We start from the raw sequence: 25,718 nt of genomic DNA on the forward strand, positions 1-25,718 counted from the left end.
GAGACTGATCTGCTGTTGTGCTGTGTTCTCCTGAGACAGAGTGCCGCTATGTAGCACAGGCTATCTTGAATTTACTATACGGACAAGACTGACCCCGAACCTACCATCTCCTGTCTCAGTCTTCTCAGTGAGTCAGGTGGCTAACCTCGTCCACTGTTCTCTCAGAACTATACACAGGACTTCACCCCGGCACTCTGCTCCTTTAACTCAGTCTCGGGATGGATTTCTTCCCCCACCTCGTCTGCTTGGCTCCAGCAGCTGAGGCTAGAAGGATGCTCACAGCCCTCTGAGGCTAGTCAGTGAGAAGGGAGGATTTTCAGGACTCTAGTACTCGGGGAACCATCCCTCCACCTTCCACTCTCCAGAGTGCAGACACAGGTACGTAACAACTGTGCCAACAGACGGCCTCACACAAATCTTCATTCCGAAAATAACACTTTATTATTTTACAATAGTTCGGGAAAGTCCTTGGGAAGTTGTGACTAAAATGTAATCACCATAGAATGCAGAGCTGATCCGTGAACCACCAGTCCTCTCCCTTCTTCAGGTGATGAGCACAGAAGGGAAGACATCATGTCCACAATGAGAAAGCCGGCGGTTAGCAAGGGGAGGACAGGCACAGTGATGTCACTCGTGACCACTGCTCTCAGCTGTTTTGTCTACTCTTCCCATTGCCTCAGCCCTGTTCGCAGAGCCGGGTGACAATGGCATTGAAGACAGAATAACTCACACCTGCGTGCCATAGCTCAGGGGTTCTTGAGGCTAGAAGTTGTGATACTCCAGCTCCCCAGTGGCTTCAGGACCCCTATGGAGGGACATCCAGAAAACAGGATGCACCAGGCCTTGCGTTCTAACCTGTCCTCACAGCCACCTCTGTTGTCATGGGAACTTTCCAAAAAGATGCAGATGGATTGGAAGTGGGAAGGCTGTTCTAAAACTACAATTCTGACATTAGAGATGAAGGAACTACAAGTTCTGAGAGCTGTGGTCGAGTGAGGAGTTTATAGATGACCTGTGAAACACAGGATGAGGAGGATGTGAACCATCAGGAAGTAGATGGTTGCAAGCAGTGGCACTCGGGTCTGGGAATGGCAGAGTGAACGCAGAACCCGCTTCCATCCAGCGCCACTCCGGGTCTGAAACAAAACAACAACAACAACAAAATGAGGGTCAGTTCCACCTGAAGGCTCTTTCTCTTCACCAGTAATTCTGCATCTCAGCCAACTGATCCCATCCTCGCAGCGGAGGGGCATCCGGGGAAAAAATGTCCTCAGTGGCTGACCACCAATAACACTACCCATCTCCGTACCTCAGCCCGGTCCCACCGCAGAGCTCTCCCGGCGTCCGTCCTTCCCTCTTACCCTTCGGCAGCTGCTGCCCGGGATGTCTATCAACACTGATGTCTCCTGAGCGCCACAGGCACCAATGATAGGAGTCCGGGCCGAATCCCATTCACTCTGCTCCAGCCTGTGTTGAGAGAAAGATACAGCACATGTCCCCTGCATGAGAATTTTCCCAGTCGTTCTGGTCTGAACCAGTCTGGTCCAGTCAGGACCAGTCTAAACCGTTTTGATCTGGCCTGAACCAGTTTGATCTGGTCTGAACCGGCACAAACCGGTTTGATCTGGTTGGAACCGGCTTGATCTGGTCTAAATCGGTTTGATCCGGTTGGAACTGGTTTGATCTGACTTGAACAGGTCTAAACTGGTCTGATCCGGTCTGGACCGGTTTGATCCAGTCTGAACCGGTTGAGACCATTCTGATCCAGTCTGGACCAGTCTAGGATCCTGGCTTCTGTGCTTCTGGCTGGGATACTGGTTAGTGTCTTCCCCATGGAAGCACGACTAACAATCAATGCCCGTTATGCCTCATGTATCACATTTCATTCAGAAACTCACTCATTTCTCTCTCCCCTTCCTTTTCCACCCCACCCTGGTCTTTTGTTTGTTTTTGAGAAAGGGGCTTACTATGTAGCCCAGACTGGCTTTGAACTTCTGATTCTCCTGGCTCTACTTCCTGGCTGGGATTACGGGTATGTACCATCTTACTCGACATTTTTTTTCAATTTATAATAGGAAAAAGAACTCAAGAAATTCTGTTGAACTCTTAGCATGGGCTGAGCTGCAGCCACTGCAGCTTCTGCTGTGATGTCTGCTGATGTGCTTATTACTTCATTCTGGAAATTCTCCATCTAAGGAGAAGCTGCCAAGACTCAGTAGCCTCTGCGAACAACAGGGTAAGGCGTGTCTTGTCACTCATTTGCCTACAGGGCAGACATTTTAACTGGCATGGGGAGCAGGCAAAGCCCCTTCCTCTTCATGTTTCTTCCCCACACAGGGAATCTCCATCAACTGGACACTTCTCTGTGGGCCGCTCTCTTCTTCAGCAGAGAGGAAACGCCGTGATCTGGACCTGGTCCAGCTGGGCCGTACTCAGTCCTCCTGCTCTCCATTCTGGGTTTGTGTTGTTGTTGTTGTTGTTGTTGTCGTTGTTGTTGTTGTTGTTGTTGTTTTGGTTTGGTTTTTGAAACAGGTTTTCTCTATGTAGCTATGGAGTCTGTCCTGGAACTAGCTCTGTAGACCTGGCTGGCCTCGAACTCACAGAGATCCGCCTGCCTCTGCTTCCCAGGTGCTGGGATTAAAGGTGTGCATCACCAACACCTGGCCTCCATTCTGCTCTCAGTCAGAAGGAAAGGGGGAGGGGCTAACCTTAGGTTACTGTGGTCCAGACACAGGCTCCAGACTCATCCTGACTAAGCTGTCTCAAGTGGTCCCGAGCCTCCCCATGGACCAAGTTTTTCATAAGTGGCAGAGAAACGGCCATGAACAAATAGGTCTGAAAGTCTCTGCAAGGCCACTACACAAGCTGCACTGAGTTCCTGTAGAGCCTACCCTCAAGGCTACCTAGACGGTATGGAAAACAAAAAGCTGTGTGGAAAACAAAAAGCTGTATATATGCTGGGTGGGAAAGAAGGAAATCTCAGCTCAGACCTGCTCCCTGGGGAAGGCACTGCAAGAAGGCAGAAACATCCCCAGTGCCGTTTATTCTGAGGAGGAGACGGCAGACACAGTGACTCCCCTACACACATGGTGGTGCCTGCTGTTCCTTTCCACATAAAGGGGATTCCAGCAACAGAACACTTGTAGCCTTACTACCTTCTCACACACAGTGACTTCCGGTTTCCTTGATGTGGAATAAGTACCGACAGTACCCAGCTGTGTCCTTCCAATCACACTCGGGGTAGAGGGCCCACAGTATCACACACACCCATGCCCTCCTAGCTGAGGTGACTGGCAAAGGGAGGTTCAGGGTTAGGCAGTGCATTGCCAATAAATCAAGCCACACTCTTTCTTAAGTGGTCTTCTATTTTCCCTTAGGTTACAATCTTTAAAATTTCAAGAGTGGCCTAGCTAGGTGTAGGGCATACACTTTTAATCACAGCACTGGGAGGCAGAGGCAGGTGGATTTCTGTGACTTCAAGGCCAGCCTGGTCTACAAATCAAGTTTCAGGCCAGTCAGAGCTAAGTAGAAAGACCTTGTCTCAAAAACAAAGAAACAAAGGTCTGGGTATCAGATAGGTGATGAGAATGCGTTCATTTGGCCCTCGAAAGACTCTGACACTGGGGTCGTGGAGATGGCTCAGGGGGGAAGAGAGCTTGCTTTGTAAACATGAGGACCTGCATTCCCACCCCAGCAGCCATGTGAGAGCTGCCTGATTGTGTGCACCTGCAATCCCCAGGGCTAGGGAGAAGACAGAGGCAGGAGGATGGTCACTGAAAAACAGCAAGTGCCAGGTTCAATGCGAGACTCTGTCTCAGGGGAATATGTCAGAAAGGGATACACCAAGACACCTAACATTGTCCTCTGACCTTGTCCCCTTGCCCCCAACATGCACACATACAAGAACCCAGCTTGTACCTCACATAGTTACTGCTGGGATGAAGTAAGACACCTTACATAAGCTTCCTTCTGTAATAGGGATGGGAAAAATATTTCTAACCCCTGCGACCTACTGCCCCAGAAAGCACAGGCTTCCAAAACTCCACAGGTACCATGCTTCTTGGTGATGACTCTCAAGTTGCTCTAGGACCGCGTCAAGGGGAGATTAAGATCTTAACTCACCCTGAGCCTGGTCGCAGAAATGTGCAGGAGCGAGGCCAGGGAGGGTGACAAGGGAGCAGAAAGCATCTCCCCACACCTTACCTTCTGATCTGCTCCTCGGCCAAGGAGAGTGCGTTCTCAAAGGCCAATCTTTGATCTCGCTCTTCTTCTACCAGCTTCTCCTACTCACTCACTTCTTGGTTTGTGCTGCAAAGCTGCTGCTGGACTTCAGACAATCTGGAGGGTGAAAGGCAGGCAAAGGGCATCAGTGGATGTAAGACATGATCTCGAATACATCGTCACAAGGCGGAAGCATTTCCCCAAATAGGAAAATTAACTAACATAGAAGTCCAGCTACAGCACAATTACAGCGGAAAATACCTATGGGGAGATGCGAGCCTGCAGGAGCAGCTGTAATTCTAGCGTTTGTAGTGCTGTGTGTGTGCATTTGTGTTACAAGCACTGTTCACTTCTCGCACAACATCTGTCAGGTACTGTTGCATTCAATCTTTACATCACTCCGTGACGCTTGTCAGATACTAGGACTCACTAAGAGTATACGGTGAATTCTGCTCCACCAAGATTGCAACCCAATTTCATTAAAATAGCATACACTGGCCATACACAACAATAGGTTTCATTATGATCTTTCCATACATGTAGATAAGATCTTTCTATCACATTCACCTATCACCCTCTCTTGTCTACCACCCAATTTCTTCCCAGTGTATGTGTGGAGGAGAACCCTGCTCCTCTACCTTGGCTGCAGCTCCCCTGTGGCCTCCAGATCCCTCTTTCTCTTTCCATTCATTTCCTGGGGCGCTCCTGGAACATCATCTACATTTGGCGGCCCCTAGAAAAAACAACAGCGGAGCAGTTGTGACAGAAGCTCTTCAGACACCATGTGTGCAAACTGAGAGTCTTTCACTGTGTAGGGAAGTGACAGTCCCTAGCTATCACTCTGAGCACTTCCTGCCACTGCCTTACCGCCTGCAGCTCCTGCACCTGCTTCTCCAGGACAGCACAGTGCTTGGAGAGGTCACTGTAGTGATGCTGGTTCTCGCGGAGACTCTGGCTGGCGTCGCTGAGCTGGATGGAGAGGGTGTTCTTCTCCTCCAGCAGCTGTGAGAACTGCAGCAGGGGAGAGGATGAGTACCACCCCAGGACCACATCACTGGAAGCAGTGCTTAGGCAACTGGCCTGAACTTGCAGGACCTGATTTGCAATGCAGAACCTATCTTAGAATCCTACCGCAGTATGCTTCTTCAAAGGGAAAAATACCTAAATGTTTCAGCATGAAAGGAAACTAATTCTGGAAGAATAGCAGGAAACTGGTTTATTTTTACTGGTTCCAAGGTCTATAAACTGAACAACGATTAAACAGAACCCCCTAACAAAAATTCCAGTAGAACAGGCTATTCCAGGAATGTAAGCAGAGAGCAGAAGGTTGGGTCCATGCTTAAATTACTAATAAATAACAAGCCCTAGAACTCAGTATAGACAGAGAGCAAGCTCACACTTAAAAATGTGTGTGATAGTATTACTAGGTGGACATGCTTCCAAGAGAGCAGACAGAAGTCATATGTGTCTATGTGGACTTGAGAAGCGGAAGTGGGAGCCCAGATAATCGCCAAGAGGAAACAGTACAGTCCCAACGCCAACCTTTCCTCTAGGTCCCGAGGGACAGGCCATGGTGGGAGCTGTCCCTGCACAAGTTCAGTGTCAGGTGCCCACTACCTGGCAAAGCAATCTAAGCCTCTGGTTTCTAAAGCAGGAAACCTTCTTACAATGAGTGAAAACATTTAGCTGATGCGGCTTCTACCAGCTGACTGGGACTGGACTCCTCTGGAACCAGAATTGGGATTCCTCACTTGTGCACCGTCAGTTTAAACTTCAGTCATGATTAACACCCAGATACATTGGTAGCCATGGAGACGTCCTCCTGAGTACCCACCACAGAGACACTAGAAGACTTGGGTCACAGGGAATGAATGGATTTGGCTGGGAGTCTTGTGATCTCTTGAGGATTCTTTTCTAAGTGTTTGTGTAAGAAAGTTTATCAATGCTTCAGAGAAAACAGTTTTCTAGAGAAATCTTGGAAAACGCATTGGATGCACACAGATAGCACACATGATCACAACGTGCTCTGTAGCTGAACGTGGCTCCAGATGACTTTGTGTGTGGTTGTGACTCTGAAGATCAAGTTTCAGTTTACAAAACATTTGGACAAACACCATCTTCACTGATAGAAGCAGAGAAAGGACCTCCCTCCTTTTTTTACAAATGGAAAAAAGAAATAAGCTCACACTACTCAAGGCCATGGCACCAGACAAAGGCTCACAGGTATGGGTCTCAAGTGTTGAGTCCCACCTGCTTTATGATGTGGCCCAATCTGGGAAGACGTGGGTGTGGGGAGAAAGGTGTTACTGAAGAAAAGGGTGTGAATTTTTAGAAAGCTAAGCTTATTTGAGGGTGGTGGGCTGAGTACAATAGGAACTCCAGGGCGAGGACTAACACCATGTTCTCCCACCACAGGAAAAGCGTTCCTAACTGGAATGAACAGCCCAGGGCACACCAAACACAAGTAAACACAAACAAAACAAATCTCCCCAGTGTTTAAAACTGTCTTCTCATTTTGTATCTAGAAAATCTAGAAACAGAGGGCAGACCCATAAACTTGATGGAAGCGAAGGCTTATGAACTACAAAGACAAATAGTCGATCACGAATCAGCCATTTGTAACCCGTCCTGGGTGTCTGCATTCTGTCTAGGTTTCTGGGGTTAGGAGCAGGCATAGGATCCAGGGGCACGGCCCTCCCAGTGTCCATGGAGTCTCACTGGAGCAACCACTGCTCATAGGAACGGCCGCTGTGGGGCTGCCACCACAGAGATGCGCAGGGCACAGACCTCTACTTTACTCACAGGCTAACTGAATTCAGTCCACTAACTAGACTAGCACTATATCATTAGACATGTTTAAGGTTTCTAACACATTCCTACACTGCACTGAGACATTGAGCTAAGCCAGCAGAACTGTGTAGAACACCTTAGCATTCAGCAAAGGAGCGAGGGCAGACAGGGTTACAGAGAAACACGTGTGGCGGCCCCTCAACTTCATCTCAAGTGAGAAGCTGGGACCTACGGGGAGTGAGACTAAGCTCACGTGACTTAAGGTTTATGTGTGTCCTCAGTTATGGCCAGACTCTCAGCAGGCTAATGGCAGTCACTTGTTAACTAGTGGATGAGCGGGCTAGGGAGGTGCCTTCCTCACAGCCAGATTCTAAAGAGAACTATTTCTTATCCTGAGTGACAATGGCCTACAGCAGTATGTTCATACTGCAAACGGCACCACTTAGTTCCAGGTAGGTGGCTGTGACTGGAAGAGGAATGGTGGACTTGTGGGGGTGTGGGACATCCTGGCTTCCTATCCTGACTGCTTGTTACACATGTAGCCTGCTATGCCAAAGATCTGTTACTTTTATGTGTTAACTGTTGTAGAATATTATTGTAAGGTGTGTTACTTTTGCTTATGCTGCATTTGTTTAACTCCGTGAAGCTGTGATTCTTGACCTGTCTAAAACACCTGATGGTCTAATAAAGTGATGAATGGCCAATAGCAAGGCAGAAGAAAGGACAGGCGGGGCTGGCAGGCAGATAGAATACATAGAAGGAGAAATCTAGAGGGAGGAGCAAGAGAGAATAAGGAGAGGAGGATGGCAGAGGCCAGCCCCCCCCCCCCCCAGCTATGTGGCAAGACACGGAATAAGAGCGAAAGTAAGGTATATGGAAGTAAGAAAAGGAAAAAGCCAAGAGGCAAAGGTAGTCAGAATAATTTCAGTTAAAGAAAAGCTGGAAAGAAATAAGTCAACATAAGGTTGGGCTTTTATAAGTAATAATAAGCCTCCATGTGTGTATTTATTTGGGAGCTGGGTGTGAGCCCCCAAAAGAGCTAAGCATAAAAAGAGTAAAACACAACCAATTACATTTTACTTCAATAAAACATTTAAAATTTTCAGCTGTTATCATCTACCAAAATAATTTATTTCATCATCTATAAACAGCTGTTTCAGTTTAAAATGCTGTCACAGGACGAGAAGCCTCGACAGAGCCACAGAGTAGCATTTAGAGAGGAACAAGAACTGAGGTGAGACCGGAAGGTGTCACTGGGTCTTCACAGCCACAGAACAGAACCTCTGTAATAGGTCGGTGAGAGGAGACTCCTCCCCACCAAACAAAACTAAGCCATTTAGTTCATCAATTCATTTGGAACCAAAGCCAGTGGAGTCTCTGACATTCTAGTGATGGTTGGATTTATCATCTAATGAGTCCCTTCTATGTGTGGTAAACACACTAGTCACATACATGACCACTGACTTCAGAATGACTGCAGCCTTGAGCAAGTGTGCAAAGACCTCTGGGATAAAAGTGTGGCATAGTACAAAAGCATCCTCGAAGGAGAACTACAGAAAACTGAGAAAAACTGAGTTGAGGGAGCCGGCGCAAGCAGGCTGGCTCTGGCTTCAGAATGACCATGAAGAAGAACGCTGCATACTAGAGTCATTAGCAAGGGGCTTCATACCCTCTCCACTTCTTTAGTCTATGTTCATTAACTAACTTGAAGGTTAAGATGTATCTTCCTAACAAGATTTTAATCAGAAAAGAATGAAGCTAATAATTTTATTTTATTTTTGTTTTATCTATCCATTTCTTTTGAGTTTAGCCATGAGCCCATTCCTAAGATACAGAATCTCTGCGTGCTTTTAAAATGGAGTATCTGGACCTAAGGAATAAAAACAGCCATCATAAAGCTATGGCAAGTTCACCAACATAAATGGCATTTTTGAGGGTTTCCAGTGTTTCCTACTAAGATATGAACCGCTTAACATACTTCTAGCTTTTTCTACCACACTTTCCTAGGTATGGCTTTAATATCCTAGCTACCATACTTTCATCCACCAAGCTTTTCAAGTGACTGCTGGGATTGACTTGCCACCTGCACCATTCTGGACTCCATGGATTTTATCCTAATGGAGGCGCCATCATCCTACCTGTGCAGCTTGCTCTGCCTGTGTCTGGCTCAGCTGAGTCCGCAAAGTGCTAATGACTTCTTCCTTTTCTTGAAGCTGCTGCTTCATCAGGACAAACTCCTCCATCTCTGCTGAACTCTTATCCAACTGAAGGGGGAAAATATTTCCTTAAGCAATGGGGTTGGCATTCTTAGTTCTTTTGACTTTCTCATTTGCTTTGAATACCTACCATATTTCCTTCTAATTTCCACTTTAACGCAAAAAAGAATTTCATTTGCTAATTTTTTAAAAATATTTATTTATTTATATGATATTCTGTCTGTGTGTATGTCTGCAGGCCAGAAGAAGGCATCAGATCTCATTACAGATGGTTGTAAGCCACCATGTGATTGCTGGGAATTGAACTCCGGACCTTTGGAAGAGCAGGCAATGCTCTTAACCACTGAGCCATCTTTCCAGCCCCTCATTTGCTAATTTTTAAAGTATCGTTGAATTACCAAGATTTTTTAGAAGAAGACAGAAGGAATAGCAATATGTTTTTCAATTTCTTTGAAAGCTAGCATAGCAAAGAGACAGACCAATTAGTGAGCAGAAAAACATGGACAATATTAACAATGTGTAGGAAACTATCCTACAAAAGATGGGCTAAACAAGTTAAGGGCACACCATGAAAATCAGGATTTTCTTGGCATTAGAGACTGCAAAATAAAAAGGAAACAGCAATAGAGCTACCTCTGATGGTCCTGTGGAATAGGGAAAAAAATCCAAGGTAACCAAGAAGAATTTGTAGGAATAGGTGGCAGCCAGCATTAGAAGAGAAGCAACACTTGCCATTCTTTGATCATGGGTAAATGCAGGCCGCCCACAGAAAAGATTCCCATAGGAGATCTGTATAGATAGAGGCTTAGCAAAGATTCGTTGGCAACTAGCACTTGCTGCTCTTGTGAAAGGATCCAGGTTCGGTCCCAGCACCCACAGCTATCTGTAAGTCCAGTTCCAGGGGATCTGATGTCCTCGTCTGACCTCTGGGTATGCAGTACATATACATCCATGCAAGCAAAAACATCCACACAGAAAATGAATGAACAATTATATAATATCATTAAAAAGTCAGGCATGGTGGCTCATGCCTATAATTCCAGCACTCAAGAGGCTGAGACAGGAGGACTGCCACAAGTTCAAGGTAAAACTGGGCTACAGTCTGAGACCTTGTCTCAAAAACAACAACAAAAATCATAAAGAATAAGGAGCAGAACAATATGGTGAAAGACACTATAACTTATTTCAGAGTTAAACATGTTTAAGAAAAGTGTACAGGACATGGAAGGAAAATTAGAATTAGAAAAGTTTAAAAAGTAATAAAATTCATGAAGTTGATATAAAAGAAAACTCATTTCAGAAGAGAAAGCCAAACACAAAATGAATGCCTTGAGTTAAATAAGAAAAAAGATAAATCTAAAAACTATTAATCAAAATTGGTTTAAGAAAATACACAACCAAAAATAAAGTTTAACAGAAACCTACTAGAAAGAAAATGGAAGCATCGGAGCTGATTGAATGCTGTGAATCATGCAATTCAAGAGTTTCTGAGAACACATGATCCATATATGAAAGAATACACTGAGTATGTGCAAATACCAATGGAGAAGGCCACACACACATGTAAACTCTAATGAATGAGTAGACATGGAAGTAAGGGAGGGGCAGGCAGGGAGGGACCAGCTGACTGGAAATCCCTACTGATTGTCTAGAAAGAGGCTTTGACCGTGGATAGCCCTTGGCTGGTAGTGATCTGTTAAGCTATAATATAACGAGGTGACTCACTCCTACCTTCACGGCTTGTTCTGACTGCGCCTGGTGAAGCTGGGCTTGCAAATGGCTAATGAATTTCTCCTTCTCCTGGAGGTCACATTTTATCTCTTCTACTTTCATCTCTTCTTCTGTGGAATTCTTATCATGCTGAAAATTGCAATAGACTGAAGTCACTTAAGAGGTATAATTAATATATATTTTATCTTCTACACTATTTGCCTTTTAGAGACATTTAATTACAGCTTCACCGAAGTGATAGAAGCACTCAGGAGCCAGAAGCAGGAGGATCTCTCTTAGTTAGAAGCCATCCTGGTTTAGAGTCCCAGAACAGTCAGAACTACATAGAAAGCCTGACCTGTATCAAACAAACAATAAAACCAATCAACCAACCACCACAACAAAATTAAACAACAACAGAAGCAAGAATAAGAAACTAACAAAAAGGGATGAATTTGGGCTGGGAAGATCGCTGAGTTTAAGAAAGCTTGTTCTACAGCCGCGAGGACTAGGGTTTGGATCCTAGAACCCACAAACACCTGCTACTCCAGCTTCGAGGGATCTGTCACACCCTCTTCTTGTCTCTGATACCCTTCTCTGTCTGTCACTGTCCGTCCATGCCCCTGCCTCACACATGCACACATGCATGCTGCGCTAAGCACACCATGGCACACATGGTTACAGGGCTGCTGTGACTGACAGCTGGAGAGGACTGGAACGGCTGGACATCATTTATTGAACATGGAAAGGGAATGATGATAGAAGATGCTGGCACGTCTAAGGCCTGGGTAGTAAGCTAGAGTGAAATGCAGAGTATAAAATGGAAAAATAAAAACTCTGACAACACAACTCAAGGGAAGTCTAAAAGAATCAACATAAAAAGGAAAGGGTTAGTGCCTGCCACCACAGCCGGGGAAGAGAGTTGCCATAGGAACCATAGAGGAGGAAAAGAATTCAAACAAAGAAATTACTTGCTTTTAAAACCAACTTTGAGATTAAACAACCCAATTCTATTCCCCTCCTTCGGTGCCCCTGCTGTAGGAGGGGCTAAACCTAGGGCCTTATTCACACTGCATAGGTGCTCTTCTCCTGAGCCATATCCCCAGGGCAGACAAGGGACAGCAATGTCCCTGAAAGGCAAGGCTAAGCAGGGCACTGGGAGGTAACAAGTGCCCTCAAGGGCTGTGGCTCAGAACCTGAAAAACTCCCCTCAGGATGAGCATTTCTGATAACTTAATACAGGGGGCAGGGGCAGCCGAGGCCACAGTGGCCCAGCAGCACCAGTGTAATCTGCACAAATGCCCCCCAAACCTGACGGTCCCTGCTCTCTACATAGATACCCTAGCGTGGCTCCGAACAGAAAGGCCAAGAGGACACCTGGAACAACACCACACTCCTCTAAAGACAGCTTTAGTCCCTCTGCATCCCGACTAGACGCTGTTCTGTAAACCTTGCCTGCCTCCTTACAGGGACACCAGGGTGAGCCAGGCAACTCAGCTCATAGTTCATAAAACATCAATGAACCATTATTTACTTACAGAAACAGAGAATATCCTTTATTAGTTAAGCAATAAAGGGATTTCAGAGCCGGGGAAAAACCTTAGAGATCACAGTTTTTAATGTTCTAACCAATAATCAAACTCATCCACAAAGTATATGTTTCTCCCCTCTGTCTCACTCCCCGACTCATTTCTTCCCGTCAGCCCTTTGAGAGTCTCACTGGGAGTCTGGGCAACACCTGCCAACTCAGGCCCACATTTCCGTCTGCCTTTGCTGGCCCAGTGTGGCCTTCGTTCCAAGCAAACCACAGGCTCGGAGGGAAGGGCAGCGCTTCTGTCTCATCTCCCCGCTGCAGATGTGCTGTGGTAGGGCTCCTGGCTCAGAGGACACCCAGTCTCTATCCAGTTCCTGTACCTTGGAGAGCGGCTCCGCGGGCTGAGGTTCCATAGATGTAGGCGAAGCAGCCCCTCCTTGTGCCTTCATTTCTTCGAGGTGTTTGTTCAAAGAAGTCAGTTTCGCTTTTGCATGAAGTTTTATTTTTTTAATTTTGTTATCAGCAGCTTTACGCTCCTCCTGCCGGAGAGCAATGAAGACCATAAACGAGTTTACCTAGCACACAACTTACTCGCGGCAGGCAGCGCGATAAGGCACTTAGGAATAAGAAGCAGGGCTAACGCTCTAAGCGGACGACCTGTCTTTATCAAATGCTCAGCAAACAGCGAACTACAATACCTGCAGAGCTTCGTCCTTCTGCTGGAGCTGAGCGTCCTTCTGGCTGATGATGTCTTTCAGCTCCACCACTAACTTCTCGGCTTCAGCCAGGGGTTCCAGAACATCATCTTGCGTGCTATTATTCAATTCCACGCTGGATTCCTGGTGTGATTTCTGGGATTTAGACAGAAAGCAATAAAAATAATGCACAGGGGAAAGGCAGCAACTCCCCGCAGGGACTGCTCCATCCTCACCTCAATCTCTGGCCAACTCCTCTCTTTTGAAACTGAGCCCTGACTAATCCCACAGCAGTTATCCTTGCCATTACAATATAGTGTTTTGTCTAACTTAGAGGATTTGTTTTAAATTGATTTATTTCTCTTATATATGAGTACCATGTATGTACACCTGCAGGCCAGAAGAGGGCACCAAATCCTATTACAGACAATTGTGAGCTACCGTGGAGATTGAAAACTCAGGGCCTTTGGAAGAGCAGCTGATGCTCTTAACTGCTGAGCCATCTCTCCAGCCCCAGAACTTTTATTATCCTAATTTTATCCAAGAGGAAAATAAAGGGAGGCATGGATTACATAGTATTAAGTGGGAGAACTCAAAATTTAAAATTAGAGGGCTGGAGAGGTGGCTCAGCTGGTGGAGCGAAGGCCGCGCGTGCACAAGGCCTGGCTTCAGTTCCCGGTCCTGCATCAGCTGTCATGGATGACAGTGCACTCCTCGGGCCCAACACTCCGAAGGCAGAGTTGAGAGACCAGGAGTCTAAGGTCATCTTTGGCTAGCTACAGAGCAAGTTGGAGACCAGCCTGGAATACATGAGACCCTGTCTCAAACAAAATAAATTAAAGTAAGTTATTTGAAAATTAAAACAAAACAAAAGCCCTTAACCATTTAGCTTGTCGCTTGTCTTTGAAAAAGTTAATGGACTTCTTTTGAATACTTAAGGGTTGGAAAACACAATGCGAACTACAAGAAAAACAGACAAATTTATAGAAATAAACAGAGGTTTTCAAACAAAAATGGTGCTCCAGCCCCATTTACTCTTTATACTTTGCCGTGGAACAGGAGCTGTGTCCCTAAGGAGGAAGAAGGGGAGGAGGCGTATTTTAACAATAACTTCTTTTTTTCAATTTTTTGACAATTACATTCTTTTTTATTTTTACTTTTCATTCAAAAATTTACATCTCCTCCCCTCCTCCCATTCCCCTCCCACTCCCCCACTCACCCTCCTACCTTTCCCTCCCTCCTTAAGAGAGGGCAGGAACCCCTGTCCTGTGGGAAGTCCAAGGCCCTCCCCTCTACATCCAGGCCTAGGAAGCTTTGCATCCAAATAGACTAGGGTCCCAAAAAGCCAGTACATGCAATAGAAACAAGCCCCAGTGCCTTTATCAATGGCTTCTCAGTCAGCCCCCATTGTCAGCCTCATTCAGAGAGTCTGGTTTGATCCCATGCTCGTTCAGTCCAAGTCCAGCTGGATTTGGTGAGCTCCCATTAGAACAGGCACTCTGCCTCAGCAGGTGGACCAACCCCTCGCGGTCCTGACTTCCTTGCTCATCTTCTCCCTCCTTCTGCTCTTCAGTTGGACTGTGGGAGCTCAGTCCATTGCTCTGATGAGGGTCTCTGTATCTCCATCCATCACTGGACGAAGATTTTATAGTGATATTCGAGATCATCATCAGTGTGATAGTGGGACAAGGGCAGTTCAGGTACTCTCTCCTCTGCTACCCAAGGACCTATCTGCGGACATCCCAAAAGACACTTAAGGTCATGTTCAACCTCCTTAGCAATCAGGGAAATGCTATCATCAAAATTAAAACAACTTTGAGATACCATCTTACACCTGTCAGAATGGCTAAAATCAAAAACACCAATGATAGCTTATGCTGGAGAGGATGTGGAGTAAGGGGAACACTCATCCATTGCTGGTGGGAATGCAAACTTGTGCAACCACCTTGGAAATCAGTGTGGCAGTTTCTCAGGAAATTGGGAATCAGCCTACCTCAGGATCCAGAAATACCACTCTTGGGAATATACCCAAGAGATGCCCTATCATACTACAAAAGCATTTGTTCAACTATGTTCATAGCAGCATTATTTGTAAGAGCCAGAACCTGGAAACAACCTAGGTGATCCTCAATGGAAGAATAGATAAAGAAAGTGTGGAATATATACACATTAGAGTACTACTCAGTGGCAAAAAAAAAAAAAACAATTACATCTTGAATTTTGCATGCAAATGGATGGAAATAGAAAACACTATCCTGAGTGAGATAACCCAGACCCAAAAAGATGAATATGGTATGTACTCACTCATTAGTGGACTCTAGCCATAAACAAAAAAACATTAAGCCTATAGTTCACAAGCCTAGAGAAGTCAAATAGCAAGGTGAACCCAAAGAGAAACATATATAGATCCTCCTGGAAATTGGAAGCAAACAAGATTGTCAGGCAAAAGTTGGGAGCATGCAGGTGGGGGTAGGGGTTGGAGGAAAGGGAGAGGGGGAGAGAGAAGGGAGAAGGGAAAGACTGGGGAGTGTTTGGGGGAGTGGGAGGGTGGAGATGGAGGAAGGGCAGCTATAGGAGCAGGGAAGAAGATATCTACATTAAGTGAGTCATTTTAGGGGTGGCAAGAGACTTGGCTCTAGAGGGGATCCCATGTGTCAACAATAACTTCTTAAGACAGTTTGGTACTAAACTGGCTAAGCAGACAACAGAGACCCATCTTTCCCAGCTTATCTACTCTTGGTTTCTGTTCCCACAGTTCTCAGACTAATAGTCCTTAGCAGAGGATCATTTACAGAGTGGCAGTGGTTTCCTTAAACATCACTTCTAGTGCACGAGGGAGGCTGCTCACATCCCTCTAGCCTAAGGTATTCTTCTCAGAAGAACACACTCGATCTGGACAAAGTTACTCACAGCTTCTAAGGGAGCTGTCATATTCTGGTCAGCATTATATCCTGATAATTCATGTAAAACAACATTTGCTAATCCTGATAATCGGTTCAGCATCTCTGCGAGTGAAATAGAAAGAAAATGCAACAATCAGTAAAAACAGATACAGGCTGCTGGAGGGCAAGTAAGCAGACAGGTGCAGCTTGACATCAGTACCCATATCATCTCTGCGAGAGGAGGGACTGTCACTGGATTCGGGGTGCAGCCAGCCCTGTGCATGGTGTAGCCACAACCTGTTCTGCTCGGGAGCCTTATTGTATGCACCATCACTAGGATCAGTCGGAATAATAAAATGCAAGAACACAATCTTTAAATCCAAGTACGTCATTGTTAAGTATGTCTCAGTAGCGGTCTTTAATGCCCCATGTTTTTATTGATAAACCAAATAATTAAGTTTTCCTTCTCGCAGATTGATCCTTTTCTAATTTTCAATGAAACCCTAAGAAAATTTCCCTTTTCATGTGTTCCCTGAACCCCGTTCTTTCCTGTAGTTTTTCTGACAAACCGTGTGGTGTCAGTGGAGAGTCACTATCCAATGTGGAGTATAAACATTTACAGCAGCAAATGACTGAAATCAGTATCCTACGCTTGTTCTGCGCAGAATTAGAAAAAGGAATAAAAGACAACATAAGCAGAGAAAAGGAGATAAAGCCCAGAGCAGAAATCAGTAAACAGAAAATTAAACCCATAAAACAAAGGCTGTGCTCAGAAGAGCTGCCCCAAAGCCCCTATGCTGAGGATTCAGGGCCTGTGCATGCTGTGTAGACACTCTACTGCTAATCCACACTCCACGCAGCCATCTAAGATTAATTTTAATAAAGGAATGAACACCATCAGTAATCTTCCATAAAGATCTGTATAAATCTCCTAAAGAAATTCACACTAGACTATAACTTATCAGAATATAACTTATCATTCATCTTTACATTTTACATGCCACTCTTGGGAACAAGCGAACAACTGACTGATGGACTCAGAAGATGGCAATCGGCAGGGAAGCAGGAATGTTTGTGTGCTTCTTAGATCCCCAGATAAGAGCAAAGCAAGGAGAGGAACAGCAAAAACCTGCTTGCAACCTGAATGGAACACTGCCTCGCCCAACAATAAAAAGTCCCTGTATAATCAAGTTTCCTATAAACCTCCAAGTTGACATAGCAACAGTCAAAATCAACGACCACCACCAAATGTGGCTTCAGCGGTGTCCGTTCAAGAGGACACAGGTGTAGCCACAGGTGTGCAACAAACCAAGCAAAGTGCAGCGCCAACTGCCGTTTGTTCACTAATCAGTGTGTGGAGCACAGTAGATGAGGGAACGGCACACAGACTGCCAGGTCTGGCAGCACACTTGGAATCCTAGCACCAAAGACGTGGAGGCAAGATCCGAGACTCCCTGGACAGCCAGGCTCACTTACCTGACCTGCACAGGTCCCAGGGAGACCCTGTCTCAAAAGAACAAGGATGGAGGACTCCCAAGGTCACCCAGGGTTGACCTCTGGCCTTACACACACACACACACACACACACGCACAAGTGTGCACCACCTTCCCTCAAAATTATTCAGAAAGAAACAACTGTTCTAACATTTTCAGGCCCTGATCAAGGTATCTAGACACTGATCAGTCAACAGCTGATAATAAAGCAAAGTCCAGACTTTATGAACGTCCTGATCAAAGATGATAACCACCTTCTAGAGTCTTGCCAAAGGATAGAAACTCATGCCACCATCTGCTACATCTGCAGAAAACGCAGAGGATAGAGGAACACACAGGACTACATAACCCATGTGCCTTCCTGCAGAGTGTCCAACTCCACAGCCGCAGGACCCATGCTTCTCAACAGATGGTTGTAAGGAAAAGACGGAAGACGGATCAAGTAAGATTCCCAAACGGATAATAGAACCAAAAGGAAAGCACAAGGAAGGGCTTCTAGAATGTTCTAGAATGGTCAACCAAGTTGTATTTGTTACAGTAACTTATGTAACTATATATTTTATAGTGTGGTTTATATATTTTATAGTGTGGTCAACCAAGTTGTATTTGTTACAGTAACTTATGTAACTATATATTTTATAGTGAGGTTTCCTTTATCTGTGTTTTATCAATGAGAAGTGTTTATTTAAAGAAAAATTAACAGAAACTGTTAAACAGTTATGTTTAGAGACACCCATAAGGAAACTTTAGTTCTTATTTTTATTGACACATATCTGCACAGTCCATAAGGTATATGATGGTGAGATTCAGGCATGCACTGGGTGGTAATCAACTCGGGGTGATTAGCATATTCATAAAGGAGTTTCTAGATTTAAGCCAGGCTTTGTCACACACCCCGACCTAGAAACACTTACCTAGTTGGCTGCTCTCCATCACTCTCAGTTCCGGTTCCCCAGCCAATCCCCAGCTCCATCTGTACTGCAGCCCTGCTGGCTCCACCCACACTTACTTCTTTCTCTAAGTAGCTTGGACTGTGGTGGTGCTACTTTTTGGATTAATGAGAAAGGTACTGGAATCTCAGGCAGAGAATTCCTCAACTGTTTTTAAGCCAGAATTTCTTTAGAGAAACCTAAAGACACAGCACATTAGAGCGCAGCACGTGTGCCCGTGGAGCACCGGACCTTAAACATTTTCCACATTATCATTAAAAGATAAGATGGACTGACTGAAAAAGAAATCCCAGAAGCTGATGGGAAGGGGATGCCGATCTGGAGCGAGTAACATCTTTCCGGCTCAGCACACAGCGGCTTCATCACATTGTGCTCCGAGGTCGCTTTACCTGGTCAGCCTCAGTTCCTCTGCCTTAAGATGAAGACTAAGAAGGGCCAGTTTAAGACAACTGATGCAGTTCCTGTCTCTGGAGCGGGATCTATAGCTGCAACTAATGCATGCATCTGGGAGGGCATCTTTCACGCAGCCGAGAGCTACAGCTCAAAGGCTAGGAATCCAAGGGCAGGAAAGCTAAATGGAGCAAGATGGTGATCCCTCTCTATGGGGCTCGTAGTAAAATACAAACGGCAAATACACCCGTAAGGATCAGCAGACGGAAAACACTGTGCTAATAAATTCACACGAGGAAAGTGGACTGCTATCATTTTATAAAGCACCAGAATCACAAACAGAAAACTAAAACAGACCTCCATGTAAGGCCAAGCTTCTATAAAATAGCAAATAAAAACAAGCTCGCCAGGCTCACCACACACTCCCTGCCACAAGACCTGACACCTACAGGGAGCAGCACTATGAATTCAAATCAAACGCCTGGGGCTGGAGAGATGGCTCAGTGGTTAACATCACTGGCTGCTCTTCCAGAGGACCTGGGTTTGATTCCTGACAACTACATGGTGGCTCACAACCATCTGTAATGAGATCTGGTGCCCTCTTCTGGCCTGCAGGCATATATGCAGACAGATTACTGTATACATAATAAATAAATTTTTATAGTTTTGTTTTGCAAAAAAAGTAGTAGTTTAACTTTACACCCATGGTGCTGACTATAAGAACAATTATTCTGCATCCTGAAACTTTTCACAAGGTGTCTCTGTGTAGCCTTGGCAGTCCTGGAGCTTGCTCTGTAGACCAGACTGGCCTTGAACTCAGAGACCCACCTGCTTCTGCCTCCCAAATCCGGGGATTAAAGATGTGCACCATCACTGACCAGCTAAGGTTTGTTTTATCTGTGTTGAGTGCTTACTCACAAGTATGCATCTACACCGTGGTGTACCTGGTGCCTGAAGAGGCCAGAAGAGGGTTCTGGAATCCCTGGAACTGGAGTTACCAGCAACTGTGACCACTTGATACAGGTGCTGGATCCAGACTCCTGTCCTCCTTAAGAGATGTACTTCTTATAACTGTAAGATGATCTCTCTCTTGTTTGTTGTTTGTTTGCTTTTCACAACAGGGTTTCTCAGTAGCTATGGAGCCAGTCCTAGAACTCACTCTGTAGAGTAGTATCACATTTAAAAGTCAGAGTGTTAATTCTTCAGTGTTCCTGACAACTAGAAGCACATTCACTGAAGGCTGAAGGTGAGGGAGGGGTGATTTAACTTTAATATCTGAAGAATGACTCCATTAGAGGAAAGAAAACCATCCCATCTCAGTAAGGATTAATGCAAATTTGGCTAGAAAAAGCCACCAGGTACTCCAAGGGTTGGTTCACTGTGGAAGAACTCGAGAAGAGTACTCTGATGTATACACAAGTCTAAGTATCTCCCTTGTCCAAGTAGTTGTGTAAAATTCAAGATAAAGGTTTTAGTTTTATCTTTCAATGTCATTTTCCCCACTTTACGGAATGAGGAAAGAGTCCTCTTTTTTCCCCCCACAAAAAAGGGAGCCACAAATATACATGTTTATTTCCCATGACTCTAATATAATCCATATGAGTTCACAGCTCCTTTTAAGAGAAGGCTTCCTGGCTCAGCATTAGCAGCAAAAACTGTGGGGCTCCTTTAAGAATTGAATTCCTGGTTTGTTCTGGAAGCACAGACTGTGGCTCTTTTGGGAGGTTCTGTACTTAAATGGGGTTTCTAAGCAGAGTGCTATAGATTGATTAATGACAACATAGGCCCGCTGTGTCCCAGGAGCTGGGTTGGTGAGCATGGCTTGCAGAGGCGGTGAACTTACCTCCCCCATTCTGGATTGGATGGAGCAAACAGGCAGGCCTGCAGAGTTGATTCTAGCCATGCCCACTTAGCATTAAGAAAAGCACTCCTTGTCAGAAAATGATTACAGATATACAATAGGACAGATTCAGATATAAAAGACCACTAAATGAGACACAATATGTTTAAAAAACTTGGAAGAGAGAGGAAAAAGTATAGACCGTTATAAAAAGAAGTAAATGGTTTTAAAAAATAAAACAAAGTCTTTAAAGAGACAATAAAAGTAATATAAAAGAGTACAGACAGACATAAATTAAAGGAGTAAAATTAATTTTTAAAAAGCCACGTAAAGATGGAATATACACAAAGTCTGAATTAGGCATATTATTGTGTTTTCTTTGAAATTTTTGACTGCAGAGAGACATTTGATTCTGGGGGCTGCTAAGTTAAACCAACATAAAGATATCTTGACTTCAAAATTTGGGCCTAGGGATGTGTTACTTTGGAAAAGAGGTTCTATTTTTGTTTCCACAGAAGAATTATTTTGTCACTGAAAAAATGAAATAGCTCAGGTTCGTAATCTTCTATCCATGGTATTGCTATTTATTTAACTTCTACCTGGCGCACAAACTTGGGGAAGGGAGATCAGTGCTGAGAGGAGGGGACATGTGCTTGCTTTTCTCCCAAGAAAGCCTTTTGCTGATCAACAGTTGTCACCTTCCTAGGAGCCCTGCCCTGCACCTCCACTACGTTAGTATATCAATCTCTGTTTCTGACTCTGAAGAAAGGTCAAGCCAGACAGAGGGAACACCAGGCCCCAGCCTATCCTCCTCTGTCCAGTTTACCACATCAATCTCTTCATCTTCAGAATTGCCAGGACATGGATCTCGCAGTTCAGGGTTAGCAGACACTTCCCTGACTGCACAGGATACAATACCTCATCCATGCCTAGGGACACTTCTAGCCCTGTCTCTGCCCAATTTGAGCATGGAAGTGAGAGATCCCTGTAAGACCTTTGGGAAGTGTCAGGTGAGTCAAGTATTTCTTCTGACCATCAGTGACTGGGAGCTCGTAATTTCAATTTCAAGGTCTGGAGTCTAAGAGCTTCTCAGGGAAAGTGACTCTCTGTTCACTTCAGAGGGCACGACAGGGGGGGCTGAGCGGCTCAGTTGATTCTGTGTTCTCAGGGGCACGACAAGGGGGCTAAGGGGCTCAGTTGATTCTGTGTTCTCAGAGGGCATGACAAGGGGGCTAAGGGGCTCAGCTGGCTCTTTGTTCTCCCCAACCAGTTCCTTTTTCAATCCTGCAAGGTTTCTGGGCCAGAGTTCCATATCGGGCAAACACCAATCTTCCCCTTCAATCCAATTCTTTCCTGTTTCTGACAGGCGATAACTTGGGGTTCTGCAGCCTTCAGCCCCAGGACTCTCCAGAGATCCTACTGGCGGTTCAACATCTGAGCCACATAGCATGAAGTCCGGAATCTCTTCAGCTCACTGGTGGCCGCGTCGCTTGTGATCCGATACTGTGATCCGATACTGCTCAGCTTCACAGGGCTGGCCTAGCAGGGCTGTGTCAAACGTGTAGGGCTCGCTGCAGTCGATGTTCAACACAGGTTCCTTCCCTATCAGCATTGGACTGGACCCAAACTCTGACTTCACCACAGGATGGTCTAGGGAGTCACTAACTGAGAGCAAAATGTCCTGTAGCCCCCGGGCTCTCTGGGGAGTCCTGACGCAGCTGTGATCTAGCAGGTATTTCCTGCGTTTTGACTGAGGCCAGCAGAGTTCCTGAAGGTTCTCGGGTGTTTCTGAGGGGAGTCTCCTGCACCACCTCCCAGGTACCATTTACAATCTTCCTAAGTTTTATGCTCCCAACCTGCCCCCTTCTCTACAGAGCTGGACGTGAGGGCTCTGATTTCTGGGCTCTGCTTCCTAACATCTGATGGATCTGGAGTGCTCTGTAGAGGACTGACGTCCCCTGACTTCTGCTTGTCCACAGCCTGTGCTGCTCTGCTTACATTTCTCTGCCTCCAAAGACGCCGGCCAGGAGCTGTGGGCACTGAACTGGGACCACTTAAAACGCTCGAAGGCCTAGTTGTATAGACACGGGGTGACGGCTTTGAGCGGCTCAGCCCGATCCTGCGGGGCAACAGTTGCTCATCCACAGAAGGGTACAAAGCGGGATGGCAATGTGCTGTAGGACCAGAGCAGGGTCACTCTTGTTCTCCTTAGACCCTTCCTCTGGCTCGGTGGAGATGAGCTTCTTTCTTGAGTCGAGCAAACCCTGGCTCCCTTCTTGAGTAGAAGGGTCTCTGGCAAGCTGCCCACTGTTGTTAAGCTGCTCTTTTTGTGAGGCCCCTCTTCTTCCCCTAAGGACTTTAACCTCACTGCTCCAAGAGGACCAGGAGTCTGGCGGGCAGGCAGTGGAGCTCGAGGGCGGGGGCTGGGTGCGACCACTCTAGCAGAGATTGGTGCGGCACTGGGTGGTTGTGAGCATTCTATGTTTAGTCTTCGGCCCTGGGGAGCCTTTACTAACTTCCCACCCTCCAGCTGAAGGGTTTCCAACTTGAAGACTCGGAGCACTTCCTGGGCTTCTTCCTGAGATACTTCCATCTCTGAAGTATACAGGAAATCTATCAGCTTGCTAAGTGTCCTGATCTCTAGGCCTCCCAGTTCCAACACCACCTTCCAACCCTGAACTGGCCTTTCTCGCTCCAGACGTTCTGTGAAGAAGGGACTACAGGTAGACAGGATGCCGCAGTGAGCTGGGACAGCCTCACCCTCTGCCTGCAGAAGGGCATAACAAAACACACTGTTCTGCTGCTGGTGCAGAAAAGCTAACCCGGAGGAACCAGGGATTCCTGTAAAGGATTTTGGAACTGGCAGGAGAGCACATGTTGTATTTGGTTAATAAATCTTCTAAGTTTTCACGGCTCAGATTCTACACAGCTGTGTTTTCTTTTTCCGGTATGATTATGGAGTTTTCTTTCAGGTAGCACTGAAGAGTCCAAATAGTTCACGTCAAAACTGGAATCATTCTGCAGTAAATTCGGCCCTGTTGTCCTGTGTTTCCTCTGGTCCAGTTGTTTTGCTTCCTCCCAATGTCCAATCTCTAGTCGGGAGCTTGCACAAAGCAGCACAGGTGGGCTCACCGTCTCAGCGATGGCGCTCGCAATCCCGAAACCAGGCAGCAAGGGTTAGGCGGAGGCAATGGCGTCACAGAAGGCCCTCTAAGCTGCTACTTCTAAAAGTATATTTTCCTGTAGACATCTCCTTTTGTTTGCTGGGTATTTCCTACCTTATAGCATTTTTCACCATTGTGTGCCCTTTCTCGAGAGTGTTCCTACACTTGATTGGGAATGACTATTGATTCTTTGTATTTAACGCACTCTGCCAGGCCATGGATGAATACTTTGCACATAGTAAATTTTCTATAAGTAATGAATGAGGAATATACATCTGGGATAGTAATGGATGCTTGATTACAAAAGAAAATTCAGAGAAATTCACATAGTTGGCTGAAATCAGAACTGATAACTATTAAAACAATTGTCTCAACATAAAGTATCTTATTTGAGGATACATTAAAGGACCTGAAGTATACAAAAAGAAACATCATCAAAGCAGATGTCTGTGACATCAGAGGAGAACGAAAAGCTGCGTCGCATATTTTACAGACTAACATACACCGGTGTGTTTGATTCAGCAGACAACATTAGTCTGTTCTGGCATATTTTAAAGTTTTGTTTGGGTGGAGAATTGACTCAGTGGTTAAGAGCACTGGCTGCTCACAGAGAACCTGGGTTCAGTTCCCAGTACCCACATGGCTGCTCACAATTCTGTAACTCCAGTTCCAGGGGGGTCTGACACCTTCACAACAAAGCACGTAAAATGAAATTAAATTATTTTGAAAGATTTGTAAGTGACTGGTGTGGAAGCAAGTGTCCAGGCTGTTGAGATCTTATGTTTTCATGTACTCTGTATTATAGGAGGATGCTTTTATTTCTCCAGGCTTATGTAACAAGTGAACAAAAAGTCTGACTGTTTTCACTTTCCTTTTGAGATGTGCTGGCCAGGTATTTTTGTGAATATTCAATCAAGACAGCTTCAGTTCATGCAATCTTGTTTCATCTGTAGTACAGAATTGCTGGATGTACAGATTTACTACAAAACTTGATTTTTGCCCATGCTTCACCTGCATTTTGGGGGTGTGTGGAGGGCAGTACTTTTTCAATAAAAAAGCAGGCTGGCATTAAACTGCTTTAGAGCTGAGGGTATCTTTGAGCTGGTCTCCTGTTTCCACCGCTGAGGTGCTGGAATTATGTGCAGGCGCCAGCTTCACCTGAAAGATTGCTGAGTATCCAGGCTCCTCTGTAATGCAGTGTTTCTGCAGAGAATTAAAGCTGTGCTTTACATATCTATCCATATGCCCTTAGCCCAAGGAAGCAAGTGGAACGCAGAGGAGGGACCATAAGGGTCTCAGTCTTAACAACCCTTTGAGATCTAGGTAATGAGCAAATGAAAACCCCGAAGACCAGTGGTGGAAACAAAATAGTTCAGGGCTTGGGAGTGTCCTGGACAGCCAAGTTGTGAGCATGGAATTTTACAAGGGTAACAAGACTACAAAGTGTCGTGGACAGAGGTCATCAGTGACCACTGACTTGCTGAAGGTGGTGCTTTTAAGTTTCTGCATCAGTTGACACCCTGATTTTGCCATCTTTAGCTTTAAAAAATGTCCAGTTTTAACTGATGCTCATTAGCAAATGTCCTGCTTACCTATTTAATCTGAATAGATTTTCCTGATTTGGCAGAAGCGTAGGAAAATTGGGTTTGTAGTCCAAACAGCTGCTTTAAAAAAGCCAGTTTCAATGGTTAAGATAGAATGGAGGAATCTTTCCAAGGCCATAGAAGTCTGATGTTTTTTAAAAGTTCCAACATTTCTGTTTAGAAAGTTGAGCAGAGACATGAGCCCTTGCATTATAAATGGGAGACTTAGGGTAACTTAGAGAAACTGAT

General features: G+C 45.4%; 1 protein-coding gene, 1 long non-coding RNA gene and 1 pseudogene across 2 annotated transcripts; all 3 read right to left on the reverse strand.

The window, feature by feature from the left end:
• Positions 1–418: 418 nt before the first annotated feature.
• LOC142839316 (uncharacterized) lies at positions 419–4,301 on the reverse strand. The gene is made up of 3 exons (XR_012908725.1): positions 4,204–4,301; positions 1,362–1,467; positions 419–1,136 (listed from the first exon to the last, which is right to left on the reverse strand). It is a non-coding gene; the product is annotated as an uncharacterized LOC142839316 (long non-coding RNA).
• Positions 4,302–9,140: 4,839 nt separating this feature from the next.
• Positions 9,141–16,440, reverse strand: LOC142837090 (golgin subfamily B member 1-like). Its single transcript, XM_075952004.1, has 6 exons — positions 16,269–16,440; positions 16,054–16,171; positions 13,170–13,374; positions 12,852–13,010; positions 10,959–11,087; positions 9,141–9,275 (listed from the first exon to the last, which is right to left on the reverse strand). The coding sequence occupies exons 1-6, from the start codon at positions 16,438–16,440 to the stop codon at positions 9,141–9,143; spliced, it is 918 nt and encodes a 305-aa protein (XP_075808119.1).
• A 5,009-nt stretch (positions 16,441–21,449) lies between these two features.
• Positions 21,450–23,598, reverse strand: LOC142839318 (BTB/POZ domain-containing protein 18-like; annotated as a pseudogene).
• Between the last annotated feature and the right edge of the window lie 2,120 nt (positions 23,599–25,718).

The sequence above is a fragment of the Microtus pennsylvanicus genome, chromosome 1 (assembly GCF_037038515.1).
Source record: "Microtus pennsylvanicus isolate mMicPen1 chromosome 1, mMicPen1.hap1, whole genome shotgun sequence".
Lineage (NCBI taxonomy): Eukaryota > Metazoa > Chordata > Mammalia > Rodentia > Cricetidae > Microtus > Microtus pennsylvanicus.

Excerpts from the sequence above, each read along its gene's own strand:
- LOC142837090 (XM_075952004.1), bottom strand. The coding sequence starts at position 16,440 with ATGACGTACTTGGATTTAAAGATTGTGTTCTTGCATTTTATTATTCCG. Across the intron at positions 13,375-16,053 it reads AGTAACTTTGTCCAGATCGA|TTGCTGCCTTTCCCCTGTGC; the intron begins GTGTGTTCTTCT and ends CCCTGCGGGGAG. Across the intron at positions 11,088-12,851 it reads CCGCGGAGCCGCTCTCCAAG|CATGATAAGAATTCCACAGA; the intron begins GTACAGGAACTG and ends TGCAATTTTCAG.